Here is a 17,052-nt window from a genome sequence, read left to right as displayed (position 1 = left end):
AGGGCTACCTAGATAACCCAGGAAGAAATATCACCAGCTAGGGAGTAATCAGTATTCTCTACTCAGACTGCAAGTATTATACATCTGAGTCTCATGAGAACATTTTGTGCCGCATCTTGAGAAAGGAGATATTACTCTTGATTTGATGAAAAATGAATTGGAAATATGAGCTGTATATGTGCTAATTTATAGCGATGAAGTTTGCATTCATTACAGTAATGAGCATTGCATAAAGCATATAATCAACATCCACTGCAGATGTCAAGAAGAATCCGGAGGCAGAGAGGAAATACGTACGCTTGCCACAGTTGATCATAAATATCATAAACTTCCAGCCTCCAAAAAACACAAAGCAAGAGGCTGTTCTTTTTCTCCCTACTAGTCCTCAGGGGTATTTGAGTGTATCTATCAAGTTCTTGTACTAACGAGCTTAGACAGCCTTTCAACCATAGCATAAATATTACAACAAGCGCTGTAAATATTTTCGTAGTAGAAGCACAACTGTTTCACTTCCTCCCCAGCAAAAGACAAAAGCTACAAATGTGATTACATTCAGTTGGTAACTGGAGGATCCAAGCAGATAACTAATTAAATCCTTGTAAGATGTTTCTCTAACATCACATTAGAAATTAAAAGCAAGTAATGGAAGGAAAAGGTCAGAGTTTAACAAATCATCATCTGGAATAAAGTTAAAATACCAGAAAACACCATCCACAGTCTGCAAAATCAAAGCAAGGTAGGCAATAGTGAAACGGTATCTATTATGTCAAATGAAACACAAACCATCTTCTGAAAGAGATGAAAGAAGGCAACTGGAGTTTTGCCTGATTTCATGCCCATGTGGAGCAGTAAGAAGAACAGAACAGTGGATATGCACCAATGTTATTATGAGTAAATGTTCTCTAGACATCTACACTGGAAGTAGTTCTTACCTTCTGGTAACCTGGGGTTAGCGTGAATGGAGTTGGGGTCCCCATCTTCCTCGGGATGGTAACGATAAAGCGTCTGTGACTGCTTTTGGGATGACTGACTGCGGTCTTCCTTTAGAGCAACAGGAGGAGAGGTTGTTGCACTGAACTTTACCTTGGGGAAAGCATTTCCCTCATGTGTTTCATGGGAAGATTTTGGCCAACTCGGCTCTGTTAAATTCACCTCTTTCAAGCCTAGATACATGCTGTTCCCTGGGTCTTCTTTTCTGGCATGTTTTTTCATTTTAGAGTGGGGGGCTCTTTCTTGCTCATGCCTCTCTTTGTCCCCTTGCTTCCCCTTTGGTCTCCTCTCCAATTCCTCCAGGTGCTTGGGTGTCTCAGTGGTGGCCGTTGTGTGCTTTGGAGGAGCACTGGTGGTTACTGGTGCTTCCTTTTGTGTTGCTTGCTGGAGGGATGCTGCAGTGGTGCGGGGCACCCGCTTCCGCTCACTTCTTTCTGTGGCACTGCGAACTTCAGAGGAGGCCTTAGGCACTGGTGTGGTGAGCGGTGCAGCCGTCTCCTCAGTGTACGGATCGGCCGGAGCCAAAGCTGAAGGAGCAATGCTGGCTGGTAGGTAGTCATAATCCTCGCTTTGCTCTTGGCTGATGCTCTCTTGCTCTAGGTGGGACGAATAACTCCTGTATTTTTTTGGAGACTCCACCTGGGTGTTGTCTCCTTCTGGTGCCTCCTGGTCGTAGCTGTATGGATCGTCGTAGTGCCTCTCCGGTTCGCTGTCTTCAGCATCTATTGGACTTGCAGTGTTTAAGGCGAACGTGTTACAGTCTGGAAGCTGGTAGCACATCAGCTCACCCCCAGCGTTTGGGCAATGGCAAACCTTGCAGGGGGGCATGTGGAAAGTGTGTCCTGCTACATACTTCTGGCCCTCATGGAGGCAGCCTATTCTCCCACACTGAGGACACCCGTCAGCTGGCACCACCGCATCAATGCAGTTTGGGGGCAACTCTGGGCACAGCATGAACTGGCAGCTGATCTTGCCTCCTCCCTTAGGGCACGAGCACTCAGTGCTTCCAAAGTCCACAAAGTAAGACTGCCCTTCGGGTACTTTGCCATTGATAAAGCCCACGTTGACGCAGTCGTAGTATTGGTAGCCTTCGCACGTGCAGCCGTGCTGCAGACACGTGGCACAGCACTCGCCAGGCTCCAGCACGTCCTCGATGCAGTTGTCCAGGGGCTGGCACTTCACACCCGTGCAGTCCCTCTGTGCATGGGAAATGCCAGCCCACAGCAGCACAAGGAGGAGGGCATTCAGACAGCTCCGCTGCCAGCTCTGGTGCCTATCCATAGTCTTCCCAAACAAATATAGCTCCAGTCCAAACTTGCACATTTATTTTATTTTATTTTTCCTAGAAGGCTGTAGATTCAGCTCCGACTCTGCAGTGTGTTCCCGAGTTACCTTTTCTCATAGATCCTAGAGTTATGAAAGAAAACTCTGTTAAAGACTATACTCAGCGCATATCCTGTTAAACATTAGAGGTCTTTAAAAGTTGGGACAAAATCCAACATCTGGAAACCTAAGTACAAAATTAATCATAATGTCTTCCAAGCATTGTAGGCACTAAGTTTGGAGTTGCATGCTTCCCCGCCACCCCCATTTTGAAAAAGAAAGAAAAATAAAGAAAAAAAGATTGCAACTGTTCATTTGAATCTGTTCACAAAATGTATATATATTTCAATAAAAAGAAGGTCTTTATACTTCAATGCCTTTTTGTTAATCTTTCGAGCTAAAAAGAGACAGATTTTTTGGCAGATAATAAGTAAATACACAGTTCTTCTTCTGCAGATGTAAGTTTAAGATAATCATTCTTCAAGTTTTAATTACAAAGACCCAAATCTTAAAGATCTTTCTTAGACAAAACTTAGCCTTGAAACATGAGAATTTGTCTGTACATATGTTAACTCAAAATAAGAGGAGTTTTTTTCTGCCCCCTTCCCCCACTTAGCAATCTTCTGCACTTCAGTCTTCGGCATTAACAGTTATTTTTTTGCCCCAGCAGCGCTAAAATAGAACTTCTTTGTATATTGCGGTTACTGTGTGGTTAAACATCATATTAGCTATCCTGTACTACATATTAGAGGCTGGATCCTCAGCTCACAGAAGTTGGCACAACTCCACAGCAGGCCTGTAGCGCACAGAGGGATCGAGTCTGACTTCACTGGAGTTACAACTGTATATGCATGGGACATTTACACCAACTGAGGATATGCCACCTTTGGCAACCACTTCTCTTATTTTTGACAACACAAGTAATACTTTATATTGAATTAGTACACTATGAAAATAAAAACTAAATATATGTATATATAAAATGAATTGGCATAATAACACTTTGTTAAAACGTGTTGAGGAAAAGTTGTTTGCCTTTTAGTTACTTTGACCATAGAAAAGCCTGAGAGTTAATCAGCTGTTGTCCTTTGTATCAAAGGCATGCTCAAAAAGCTACACAATTAACATGGAAAAGTAGTTAAAGCAGAAAAAGATTTGCCCATAAAATTTTATAGAATTAGCAATCTGATTATTTTTCCAGAACCCCTTCCATCATCAAAAACATAAAGACCCTAAAACATTTATCTAGGGGTTAAAATGTAGTCACATCACCAAGAACAATAAACCACACATGCAACAGGAATCCTGCCAAAAAATCCATTCAGAAAGATTACTTCTCCCATTCAAACTGGGCTTCCAACAAGTCTGCTTTGGCCCCGCTGGAAAGCGGCCAGGCCGTGGGAAAAGCGTGCCTGTTCTGATAAGATACGGACAAACTGTGCTAAGAATTTCCACAGTTCTGCCCTGGAATTTGAATTACTTCAGTACGTTGTACAGAGATATAATTCTTACAAATGTAGCTTTTCTACTACTAATTTGAGTATATTAGTTGAGTGTGTTAAAGGATACCGATTGAAGGAAAAATAAAATTGTCAGAAAGTATAAAAATGGCTTGGAAGAATATCACTTTTCCAGAACTGCTCTCAAAACTAGAGAATTTTCAATATGTGGTGCTGAAATTAATTCTTCAGAATCCAGTCTGGGAATTAATAATTTATCCTACTTTCAGCAGCTTTTCCAGGTAATCCAAATTTGTAATTATTACACAGCTTTAGCTGGGAAATGACAACTGGAAGGACACTTAAAGATAAGCTTCTTCTGTAAGGATCCCACAGCATGATTTTGTCGCCATGCCCTCCCGTTGGTACCTCCCGTGCTCCAGCGCAGGTAAGTCCGTTGCTCGGGCCCTGCGCCCACCAGAGCACTTGCTGGTGGCAGCCGAGCACAGCTCTGCCCTGGCCCGTGCCCCCCTCTCCCACGTCAGTGTTTCCCAAGCTCAGAAAGCCCTGGGACCCCAATGGGCCATTTGGGTGTCACAGCCCCAGGTTTGGGCAGCCTCTGCGAGCATGGAGGTAGGGCACAGCATTGCCTTGGTAATCAGCACCGGTGGGCATATAAAGGGCGAGCTTGTGTACATCACCCACTTTATATCCAAACTGCTCACAGTCAACTATTGCTGTCCTGGGCAGCACAGCCAGTCAGGTAAATGGGACAATGGGGACAGGACAACCCTGTGAACGGTGTTTGCCTGCCCTACTCGTATGTTCAGGTCTCCCAATACAAGCAGTCACTAATCAGGCATAAATTTGAACTCCCAACAAGAAGCCACCAAATTACCTCATATCCTGAAGGAAGAAGCAGAAAGCCAGTCATATTTTATATCTAGCATGCCTAGAAGTTCAAGCACAGATGAGGGTTTATCATGGGACAGTCCTGTTTTCATGAAAGGAGCAGCTCGACTGCCCTCCCCTGTACAGTTACCTCCTCCCCTCCTCATCTGCACCCCCTTTCTGTCCAAGGGTTTGTTTGCTTGTCAGGTCACCTCCAGTTTTGACTCTGTTCCTCTCCTCTCTCCCTTGCCTCTTGCCCAGAGAGGGGCCCGGAGAGCTCACAGCCCCTCTCCCACAGCAAGCCCTGTCCCTGTCTCTCACACTTTCAGCTCAATGCCTTATTCAGTCCCTCTGTACTCTTTCTCTTTTGATCATTTCCACATCCCTCAACATTTGGTTTCTCAAGCTACCAACCTCAAACTGATAAGGCTGAAATCCTTATAAACCCTTTTTCTGTTGATAACACCACAGTCTTCCCTATCCTCAGGCTCACTTTCCTTCATCAGAGGCTCCTTGTTTCTGGTGTCATGATTCCAACAAAAGTATTTCTTTTTATTCCTTTAAACCATTGCATTTTCCCTGTGCTTTCTCCATCTGTTCCCCACACCCATTGCTCTCCACCCCTCCCCACCAAACCCATAAACTTGCATATCAAAGAAACAGTTTCTACTTCAGGCACAGAGAAAAACTGCTTTGAGTGAAGCACACAGACACGACTATTAAGCCCCACTGAGAAAATGCATCCCCCCAAACAGTGTGTGTGCTCTTGCCAGCCCACGCAGCTGATGTGCAACTGCCTCTGGAATGATGCCCTTCCCCACTGCTGAAACAACGCTCTGGAGACAGCAGCTTGCTCATGGCATCAAAAGCTGGAGCTGTTAAGTAAAGGTGTCTATACCAAGAGGGTAAAAAATGCACTACCTCTGGAGGACAGGGGAGTTTAATACCAGTAGATCCTATTGGAATAACTTGTTTCCATTAGCTATTTTAATGCTTTCTGTAATGTCCTTTTACACAACTGGGACAATATGCAAGGGCTTCACCTAAATGAGAATCAGGTATTTTTACTCTCAGCTCTGTCCTTCACCCACTCTTACCAATGTCATTGACTTTTGCTGCTCAGTTGGGTGAGATGTCACAACAAATTAAGTCCTAAAATAAAGGTCTTTCAAAGTCTCTGTTGAAAGCTTTACAGAGCTCTACAGCAAAGTAACCCAAGTGTCATCCCAGTCCTCATGCATCGCTTCATGACCCAGAAAGCTTCAATTTATGTCCTTTCTGAAGTCTCCTAACCTGCTGTGCTGCATATCCTGCTCTCCTTTGGTTCAGGTGCTAACCCTGTTGGCTTTAGTGGGGTTGTACTGGGCCACTATTAAAGTAGCAGTTGCCACAGTGTACACAGTGCATCCTGAGAAAGCATGAGTGCTCATGCAAGGCAGGGCTAACGCTCTGGATTGGGACTGAAAGTCCCTCAAAGTCAACAGAAGTAAATCTGTGAGGCAAATCAGCAGTGAATAGAGGATGGTCACACCACAAAGGAGTTCCTTACTCCTCAATTCCTTCTTTAAAAACAATTCCTAGGAAACGCAAAGCAAAGACACCTAATGGAAAAACAGCTTAAAAAAGTAAGAGTCCAAATGAACATGAACTACAGGCACACATCTTCATGGAAAAGGAAATGAGAATGCTTCATGCTGCAGATGAAACCAATATCTGTGTGACAGGACATCCAAGGCTAACAGCAGCAACCATCAAAATTATAACTAGCACTGGCTGAAAAACATCATATTCCTGTCTCCTGGCAGGGGAAGTGGGTAGAACAAAACAAGATTTCACAATGCTTACTTCAATCCAATGTGGGGCCAAAAAGTTATAAATTCTGACATTTTTGCAAAACAATATACTCAGAGTGATTTACTTCAATCAAAGCCATAACATAAAGTCAAAAGGAAGAATGCTGACTTGATTAAAACAGTTCAGCTGTATTACTTGAAAATGTTGATGAAACCAGTGTGTTCCCAGAGAAGATGTAGACATTTTAAATGTGTAACTTCTTTAAATTAAGAGGAGTATTTTATTGAGAGATTCTTTCTCCAGATGGTTTCATTTCACTGCTGAATCAGAAAGCTTATTCTAGGTAAGCAGAGGTGACAGGAAGCACTTTCCTTCAAAGACTTCACACGAACACCATCGTTCTGTGAAGGCTGCCCCAGAGATGGCAGAACAACTGCAGAAGGTGTGCATGCATGAAGAGATACTGCAGGACCAAGAGCATTCTTTCAAATGTTCACGGACTAAAAAGAGGCAACCACTTATAAACAAAAAGCAATAAATAAATGCAGCCTACAGCAGAGGACAACACTTACATGAGAATCCACTGACTTCCAGCTTTGAAGATGTACCTGTGATTTAACCAGCTGCAGATCCCTGCAAACAGGTTTAGACAGAACAATTCTTTTCTCTATCCTACCTCTCAATTCTTCACTAAGTTGCCCTTTTCAAGGATGGTAAAAATAGAAATGCTGTTTTGATATACATCTTCTCCTTTTGAACAGTGTGCAGGGCCAGATGCAAGCCTGATGTGAAAGCAGAAAGTGGCAGACATCTGTTTGATCCCTCCTGTGCCATGTACTGGGAGCACACTCCCTGTGGGGTGCAACTGTGGGGGTGAGCCACTTAGTTTGTCCATTAAGCTGCACCCAGGATTTCATGCATGCGAAGAAGTTTGTCTATGCACTAAGCTGTGGGAAAGCAAATGTCGTAGTGGCACTCAGCACCTGTGCAGCACAAAGCAAGTTCATCAGTCTACAGAGATGCTATGAATGGTTCTCCTAGTCTCCCAGTGCCACCCAGTCCAGACTGGTTTACAGGCCCAGACTGTACTTGTCCAGGGGCCAAACACAGCCCTGGTCTGCAATGTTGAATCTCCTCTCTAGCACACTGGTGAAAGCATTGCGTAGAGCACAGTAGTAGGCTGAAGCGCATGTGCGCACCCATACTAAACAACAAGGCTAACGTATTTCACCAGTCTGTGTATTTTAGCACCTCTCCCCAGCCAGAACTCTCTGGTCTGCTGCAGCTGCCAGCAGCTCTTAAATGGCTGCGGTCATAGTTTAGACTAAGGGAGGAAGAAGGGAGGGGACGGAAGGAAATATCAATTTTAAAACAAACCCTTTTGAATGCAAGAGAAAATGGAAATTTGTGAGAGATCTTTCTTGTATGAAAAACTGAAAAAAAACCTAAACCCAGCAACTCCTTACTCGGCTGTGCCAGCCAGCGGATTAGCTCTTCCTTTCACACCCTCTCAATCCGGAAACTTGTGATCTCACCAACCGCTGGAAGGGATTGCTGCTGGCTGCTCCCAGCCCATCTTGCTAGCAGAGGTAACTAAAGTGCTATTCACCAGATGGATGAATGAAAAGTGGTGAAGGGTTTCCTTTACTTCTCTTATGCAATATACAGTGCATAGAGCCAGTCATTTCTGCCTGCTAATTAATGAAATTTGAGATGAGCTGAAGCCAGCTTTCTCATTCGGGGCACCTGGGCTGGGGAGGAAGAGAAGAGGGTAGGTTAAGCCCCAGTGTAAATCCAAATTCAGTGAGCTGCTTTTTCTTATCAAAAGTAAAGCACAAGATGCTTAGTCACTTCAGTGTTGTCAACACTCCAGTTCTTGGCAAAATCAGCCTGTTTTCAGAAGTCATAGCTTTTGCAGGCGGTTTTCCTCAGCTTTATTTTCAATAAGAAATCAGTTACTGTTAACCCCCTTTTCATGAAAAAGCTTAAAAAATGGACATTTGGGAGTCTGGCGGATCATGACTTAATTCAACAGAGAACTCAAGAGTGGAACAAACAAGGAGCAAGCAGCACGGGATCAAAACTCACGCAGTTTCTCAAAAGCAGCTCCGATAAGACCTCCCTTTCCAGCAGAAGCGCCCCCGGGCAGAGATGCTCCCAACGCTCTCCAGGACATTCCCCACGCTCACATCCAAACAGGAACCTGACACTCTGCAGTAATGGAAAAGCATCACCCAAGGTATTTCAGCTGAAGTAGCCAAGCATTAGCAACAGTGACCAGGCAGCTCTAGGATTTATTCTTCCAGAATGTCCAGCTTTGGAAGCCATTTTTGAAGTCCTGGAGCGTGAAGGCAGCCTTTTTCCAAGTGAACGACAGGGCAGAGCCAAGGAGAGAATCGTATCTTGAAGGTCTATTGTGTCAGTGCTCCCTCTCACCCCAGACCAGCCCAAAATAACAGGGCAGGTACTTGGCTCACTGAAGAGTGAAATTCTGTGTCATTGGGAGTCGCCACTGCAGCAGATCCAGAGTGACTCAGTGGGAGGATGACAGCTGCAGAGGAGCGAAACGACTCACATGGGGGAAAGAACGCAAAGAGAAACACTGTCCCGCCCAGCGCACGCGGCTGGTCCTCGTCCCAGCTCTGACATGCTGGCAATGGAGAGCTCAGCAACACGGCTGTGCATGGACGGGGGGCTAGAGGAGCTGAAACATGCCAAGTGCCCTGACACGGAGTCTCTGACAAAGCAACTAAGATCCGGTTTCTCTCAGGACGATGCAAGTCCATGCACAGGAGGCTCAGCATGTACTTGCAGCTGGGCCAGGGTCACGCACCTCTGCTGCAGAAGGAGCCTAACTCTTTCTTTTTAGTGAAAATAAATGTGTTGGTTATTGATACTTTTTTTGGTTTTTTTACATCACCAAGTTTCAGGTGACCATATAGGCACCTCAAAAACACAATTAAATAATCCAGCTATTTCCATGACAGCCAAAAAAATGTGGGAAAAGATTAAAGCAAACTCAGCAACAGCCACTCAAAAACATTTCCCAAGGCACAGCCAACAAAAACTTGTCAAAGCTCATAAGTTATGAACTAATTTGCACAGAGAGAGCTCTTTTGGCAGCAGGCAGGCAGAGCGTGTCCCTCAGCTCCACAGCACCTCAAGCAACCACACATATGCAGAAAGCCTCAGGAGATGTGGTAGCACAGCTCCAGTGATGGCCCTGCCACAGGTGCTGTCTCCAGCACCAGCTCAATGCTCTGGGGTGAACATTGTCAATACTGGTAGCTGTTCTGATAAGTGAAGGAAAGAATTTTTTCTGATTTACTTAAAGAGCTCCACTCCTTCCTTCCTCTCAGGAAGAAACAAATCCCTAGTTTCCAGGATGCTCCCCATTATTTAGATACTTTTTGGTAAGAAACCGTAACTCACTCAAGCAGAACATACCCTGTACAGTCTCATAACCATGCTCCTCAAAAAGCATGCTTTCAAGATCCTGGATTACATTTCTCTCTTCTCCCTTCTTTTCCTAATCTTCCTCCAGGATACTCCAGTCCTCTGCCCATCCCCAGTGTTTTACAGAGCTCACATATTTGCAGGGCTGCTGTTGACTCTCTCAAAGGCAAAAACCAGCTGCAAACCTCAAGGACAGTGGCATGCAAAATCTCATTTCCACTCCCTCTGCGATCCCCTCTCCCCATTTCTTCTTTCCTCCATGAAATGACTATGATGCTACTTAGAACTTTCTGTAAGCCACAGATTTAAGCTTTGAGTTTGTTTGTTTTCTTAATCCAGTCTTCTATTACGCACGAGTCCTGCCAGCACTTTGAACCTCACTGCCCTAAGCAGCGACAGTCAGTAATACAGATCTCCTTTTGTTAGGAAACATATTGGTTGGAGCATCTGGGCATTAAAGAGAAGCACATCTGGGTACTATCTACCTCTATCAGGCAGCCCTTTTGGAACTGTTGAAAATGAAAATTCCCCCACCCCCACACTAAAATACAAATTAGGCAAAAGAAAGTCTACTATTTAACTGACAGCTTAGCAAGTGGCCTTTCCTGCCCTGTGCACTGCCATGTGCCAATTTGGAAATAATTAACTGTTTTCACTGAGGGAAGACTGAAGGGAACTGCAACAGTTTTCCACAGTCTACCTGTGAGGCAAAACTACTCATGAGCCAGAGAAGTGGCAGTTCTTCCATCACCTGAATTTCAACCTCAGAATTGAAGAATTCGATTTGAGACTCTCCAGAGTAACTTGGAAGGGTTTGCTTTAGTCTGCCAATTAATTCCAAATGAGTGTCAAAACAAAATGTCAATACAGTAGGTTTGTAGTAAATAATTTTTCAGTAAATGTGTCCTGGCCTCGTCATTTTCATGATTAATAATGAAATTCTGTCTCCTGATGAGGTGAAAATAACATGTAGTGTACAATGAATGTTTTATAGTCTCTTACTAATTTGGTTCACAGTTCTCCACAACTTTTATACAGAGCTCTGTTAACGTATCTCTTTTGATCCACAACACATACAGTTGCTGTCTACAATCAGGATTTCTTTAGGAGTAGACTGTGAATCTTGACATGTTCCCCTCAAAAGGCACAATGATTTTTCACAATGTAGCAAAATCCCCAGAAGGACCCAAGATCAAGCTCTTTTCCTTTATGACTCAACAGGATCCAAATCTGTCCCTCAAGAGAGTAAATGTGCTCTCAGCAACCAACTGTAGCAACAAACCAACTCCTTTCATTAGCTGTACTCTGCTCCACAGCTGAGAAAATACATCTTCCGCTCTCCCAGCTGCAGAACGCACCTAGCTGAGACTCACATGACTGTAGGTGAACTTTTGCACACCCACTGTCCTGCCTGTGCTCTGGCTCTTAAATAAATAACACTTAGCGACAGCACACAAGGCCATCGCAGTCTTTGTTCCATACAGAGAGGGCATTCTCTGCCCTATTCTTCTGAACAAAGGGTGGGGGGAAAAAATGGAGAAGGAAGACTCCTTAGTTTATTAAGACTGGTGGATAAAATGCTAGCTCAAATTTATCCATTGCAAGCACACCACAGCTTGTGATCCTTTTCAGGTTTTGGAGGCATCATTGCTGTCGTCTTCATCTCCACCTCACGCTTTGAGGAGATATCTCTGTCTCGAGTCACTGGGATTTCATTTTCTTCCTTACACTAAGTGTTCTCAGAATTTTTCATTTATAAAATTTTCAGCCCTCTATGTAGCCCTGAGCGCGTTATTACTGATGAAATCATCCCAGATTTGCTAGTTCTGCCCTTGACAGCGATCCTGAGAGTTTGCGGTGCTCTAATCTGAACAGAGAAACTTCCTGTTCAAAGGAAGGGACAAGAATAAGCAGTGCAAGAGAAACAACTGTCCTGACTGCTACTTCTACTTATAAGGCTTATCTGGAGTAAGCCTGGCATGCACCAAAATCTTGGAGCTTCACTGCAGGACAGGTTACATATGACCTCTACTACCAGAGGCCAGGCTGTGCCTGAACCTGCATGAGAGAAACATGGATACAGGATGAAATGGAAGTGTAAAAAATACATGGTTGGCTGCATCTCCCAACAGAAACTGGTACCAGTATCACAAAACAGTCATCTCCTTTGCTCTGCCACCACTCAGCCCCGTTTCTTGATTTCCCACTTCTGTGGTTTTCTATAAGCCATGAAGGAGGAGATAGGGGTTTAGAAATAAACTCCAAAAAGACAGGCTGGGTTAAGGATCCAGCCTTGTAATTTTGCGTTGAAAAACATTCAGCTAATTAATGTGGTTGAGTAGCTGTCCAGATATTCTTTGGTATAAAGGAAAGGAGCTCGGATTTATTTCAGCACTCACATATATGCCCTCACTCCGCCCACACCATGAGACAATGGACTGCAGACAGAGCATATCTGTAGTAAGTGGACTGGATGTACCATGAGGCATATTGCCAATTATAAATTAATGAAGTCCAGAAAAAGCAATTATCATTCCTCAGGAAGAGTTTCCTCTCATATGGTGACAAAAGAAATCCCATATCAGGGTTATTATATATACCAATTAAATTCTTTAGCTAAAGCAAAAAAATTATTATTATTTTAATGGATGAAAAACTAGAACATTTGGTTAAAATGTTCTCACAGAAATGTTAATTACCACAGGCATTAAACAAATGGAAATCAAAGCCTACCATTTGTTGAGCACTTTGAAAAGTTTTAATGCAAAAAATGTGCTGGAAAGAAGCCTTCAATTTTTCCTCATGAATGAAAGCAAATCCCTGTAAATGAAGCTACATCTATCATGCTGCTAATCAGTCAGCAGCCGCAGATGTAATCCATCAATCAAAACTGTTCCTGCACAAACTTTCCATAAAAGATAATGGAATTAATTTGGTTTGTTGGATACCAAAATGCAAAAAGATGCCTCCGCTGCTATTTCATCTCAGAGCCTATCATTCAGAGACAACAATAATGCCAGATGTAACTAATAGAAGTTACACTTGCAATACCTCCCATCTTCCACCCTGTGCTTATTCTTCACTGATCCTCAAAGATTGCAAAGAGTTGTGTAAGAGAAGTTAGGAGTTGCTGTGTGACTCCCATTTTTGGAAAGTAAACTATCCTGTGCTTCACTGGCTGGGCATGAGGCTGAGGAAGGTTTTGCTCCTCTGCGGTCAGCAAGTCCTAAAGGTGATGGGACAAGCAGGTCAGGATCCCACACACCCAGAACACACACACTGCCTGGGATCTTTTATTATATCTGCTCTGTCACACAACTGTATGAACTAAACTTGATGCTGACCAGGAAGACGTCTAGCTCCTACAGACACCGAGATTCAGTACTCTGCCAGAGAGGGCATGGATGGATAGTGCTCTGAGCCCTCTCTACCCTTCAAGAGATGCCAAGGCCAGTAATGCTACCTCGTTTACTGAAGATTAAAATCTAGAGAAGCATTTCAGAGGAGGCATTGTACTAGATGTTGGAGAAAGTCTGGTTCGTTTCTTCAGTGATAAGACCTGTTCTCTTCTGGGAGGCAAATTTATTTATAACCAACCTGAAAGAGATTTAAAGCTATTTAGAGGCTGTCATAAAATGAAAGCACTGACTGGTACTTTGAAACTCATAAAACCAAAATATCTCATATTAATTCTTGCTGAAAGGTTTCAACATAAACAGATATAGAAACATACAAATACACATATTTTTTGTACTCCCCTGGCATGCTTTTGCTCTCTAAGGAAGGTGCACAACCTTTTTGTCTGCTGCACATGCGGACCCTGGATCCTGAACTCCTTCCATTGATTTCAGTAGCTTTGGACCAGACCCAAATTGTCCAAGGTATAGCCTTAATTTGGAGGATAATTTCTTGGAGATAGGATCACTGGTTTTTTTCTGTATACTGTACAGAATCTCAAACTGACATACTCAGCGATCACCACAGATAGTTTGCTGTATGTCTAAATACATTTAGATGACTTCTTCCCTCAGATGCATGTATGAAGTTCTTGTGTTCATAATGATTTGTGGTTCTGTACCATATTTACTCTACAAACCAGAACGACACTAGAAGAACAAGTCTTGTTTACTTTGTAAGTTATACATTACATTTTCGATTACCACAGGAAACTAGTATGATCTGCTGTGTAAATACGCAACCCATACTCCTGAATATTTTAAGTTACCGATCATCAACAAATACAAGTAAAACCATGATAACTTGCAACTAAAGGCAGAACATTCAAAATTAGAAATCTTGACAATCCAGAACCACTGATACTACAAAATTTGGCTTTGTTCTAATGGGGAACATACTATGTTTTTAAGATATCTAACAAAATGGAAATTTAAGTGCTGCCCAGAAGAGAACAGGTGCCACCACTGAAGAAACCTACCAGATTTCTCCAACATTTATAAGAAAAAGGCAGCTCCTTCCAAATATACTGAAAAGTAAGCTAGCCCCATATTCTCTTATAAAATTTCTGGGAAATGAAAACACTGATGTAAACTTTGCTTTTCATGTCAGGCCACACCCAGGTATTCCTCCAATGTTGGAGAGAGAATCCACAGCAATCAACTGATGAGAGCACTATTTTTGCATGAAATTATGTACATGCAGGCACTCCCGCTAACATAAAAGGCTGATTGAATATTTTTATATGTTACCTTACAGATGTGCATATAATTTAAATAAGCATACTTCTTTCCCTTTCACAACATCATGTTTTTGTTGAACACCCTAACCAAACAGTAAATTGAATCTGATTTTCATTACAATGAACAATACTCCACAAAGGTAGTATTGACTAGTGCGCACAATTTGTTTGGTCTTGGTACGTTAAAATACATATATATGTTTGGTCAATTTTCTCCTGGAAGGGGAGGAAGCCATTTTATATTCCAGCTGAACAAATCCTGCAACTGTAAAGACGATTTATGCAAGGGGAAGGAAATCATTAATACAACGGAAGAAGAATGAGCTGATACTCCCTCCCTCCACACTAGTTATTCACAGTCCAGCACATGACTGGCAAGAAAAATTAAGATGACAAAGTTACTAATATGCAAAAGATAAAATAAGGTCTCCCAAAATCACAGAACATTTGGTATAAAAAACCCCACAACTCAAAGAACAAAACCCAAACAAATCCCAAAGACCAAGGAAAGTAAAGAAGGTGAACTGAGAGGTATTTCAGCTTTCCAGTCTTCTCTCAAATTCCTCCATTAGTGCTTCTACAAATGCAGCCTCCAAGGCCAGGCTAACGTGCAGCCGTCCGGCAGAAAGAGGCACCTGCAGAGAGCCTTCCTGTGGCACGACCTTGCCTCACCCCAGAATGATTTTAAACACTTTGGCAGCCCAGTCAGACGTTCACACCCAGCTGACTGATTTTGGAGGCTGGGAGAGGAAAGATTTTCCCTAGATTTCCAATAATATAAAGGTACTACAACTTTGCAGAATCAATTCCAAAAGGAAGTTGCTGATACAGTGATCTTGGGTATTCAAAGCACAAAGAACAAGAATAGAACAAATGGAACTATGAATTTAAGTTCTCTACAGATCACAGGTTCAATTTAACTTCAGTTTTGTAGAAGTTACTTCACTGATGAAGCTACCTCTATGGTCAGTGGAGAGGTGGGTAAAACTTCAGAGGGCAACTAGTATCACTGATAATCTGTTTATGATGGATGGATTGCCCCCTAGATGTGAGCTTGTCTTTATGCACCATACGGAGACCTTACATGATTAATTACCTTATTTTCAGGTAGATAAAGCTGAAGAGCCTGTAATTTTTCAATTTGCAAATAACTCTACAGGGAGTATGAACAAAATTTATCTGTCTTGCTTACAGTTCTATAAACTGAAGGGGATATTCCTTCACCAGATGTGGAACATAAAAGTGCAGAGGCCAGTGAGGAGAAAGCAATCATTCCCCGAGAGGCCAACTGGCAGAATCACAGCAGAGCTCTGAAAAATGACCGATTCCATCATCCTAGCAGTTCCTGGTCATTTAGAAGAATGGAGAAGGAAAGTGGTGCAACTTCTCACAGTTCTGGCAATCCTCTGTTTGACTTGTAAGACTAACTTTTACGGAGGGTGCAAGATGTGCATCACGATGGAGATGTTCTGCTCAGTTCTGTAGGGGGTTGGCTACACGATACATTGCCATGATAAGGACTGTCAGGATCTGAGTCTTCATTGCTTCCACACTATTCTCACAGAGCCAAAGCTCTATAAATCAAACAAGACAGAACTTTATTGCATGGAGACAAGACGAAGACATAGCCAATCTATCTGATTATAAATGTAACATACTCTTGGTATACACAGACTACTGTCAGTATATACTGACTATGTTATATACTGACCACTGCCTTCCGAGTCCTGATATATAAGATTTCCCATTTGGGATGTTTAACCAAAGTAAGTGTTTACCTTTAAAATAATGTTAAGCGATAGCTTCCCACGTTACCTTCCAATGCATACTACCACCTCAGCCTACAGGCACTGTAGCAGAGGATTTCAAGTTGTTCGACTCTACCCTGTTTATTTTGCACAAATGCTATTCCCTTCTTACAGATGGATATGATCTGTTGAAGACCTGGAACATTTTATCCCATAGCAAAACTCATTCAAAAGTACCATCTGTTCTTCCTGCAGGGGCACAGTAATGCCAGAAACTGTTTAACATTCCATAAATTAAGACCATATAATGGATAACTCATTGTTAAAGTGAAGGAAGGAGTCGTTTGGAACCTGATGACAGACATTTTTCTGGGATTTTGCCTTAAAAATAGTATCCAATGTATTATTTTTGGTTTGCTTCTTTAAAAACTTCACATTCAACATTAAAGAGCAAAGGCGTGTCACAATCGAGACCATCTTAATGGCTGGCTTTATCCCCACTTCCATCAGTGTCAGCAGGGTCCTTTCTAATAACTTCAGGGGGAGGCTTGGACTGGGCCAATGGGTTAGAACAGATGCACTAAAAAACCAAATTCTGTTCTCATTTACCCTGGTATGTGTCTGTTGTATCTGCATGATATACTTCATAAACTTGAAGATTGAATTCTGTTCTCTTAAGAGCCATTAAAATATGTCTTATTTTATAGATGTTACC

The 17,052-nt window shown here is 42.7% G+C and overlaps 1 protein-coding gene across 2 annotated transcripts in view; it reads right to left on the bottom strand.

The window, feature by feature from the left end:
• FBLN2 (fibulin 2) overlaps positions 1–17,052 on the bottom strand; it is a 106,810-nt gene that overhangs the window by 76,590 nt on the left and 13,168 nt on the right. For both annotated transcript variants that reach the window (XM_074835975.1, XM_074835976.1), the window contains exon 2: positions 933–2,397. In XM_074835975.1, coding sequence (XP_074692076.1) covers positions 933–2,313 — 1,381 coding nt within the window. In that variant the 5' untranslated portion in view covers positions 2,314–2,397. The remainder of the gene's footprint in view (positions 1–932; positions 2,398–17,052) is intronic.

The sequence above is a fragment of the Strix aluco genome, chromosome 11, assembly GCF_031877795.1.
Source record: "Strix aluco isolate bStrAlu1 chromosome 11, bStrAlu1.hap1, whole genome shotgun sequence".
NCBI classification, from domain to species: domain Eukaryota; kingdom Metazoa; phylum Chordata; class Aves; order Strigiformes; family Strigidae; genus Strix; species Strix aluco.
This window is presented reverse-complemented; position numbering and strand designations above follow the sequence as displayed.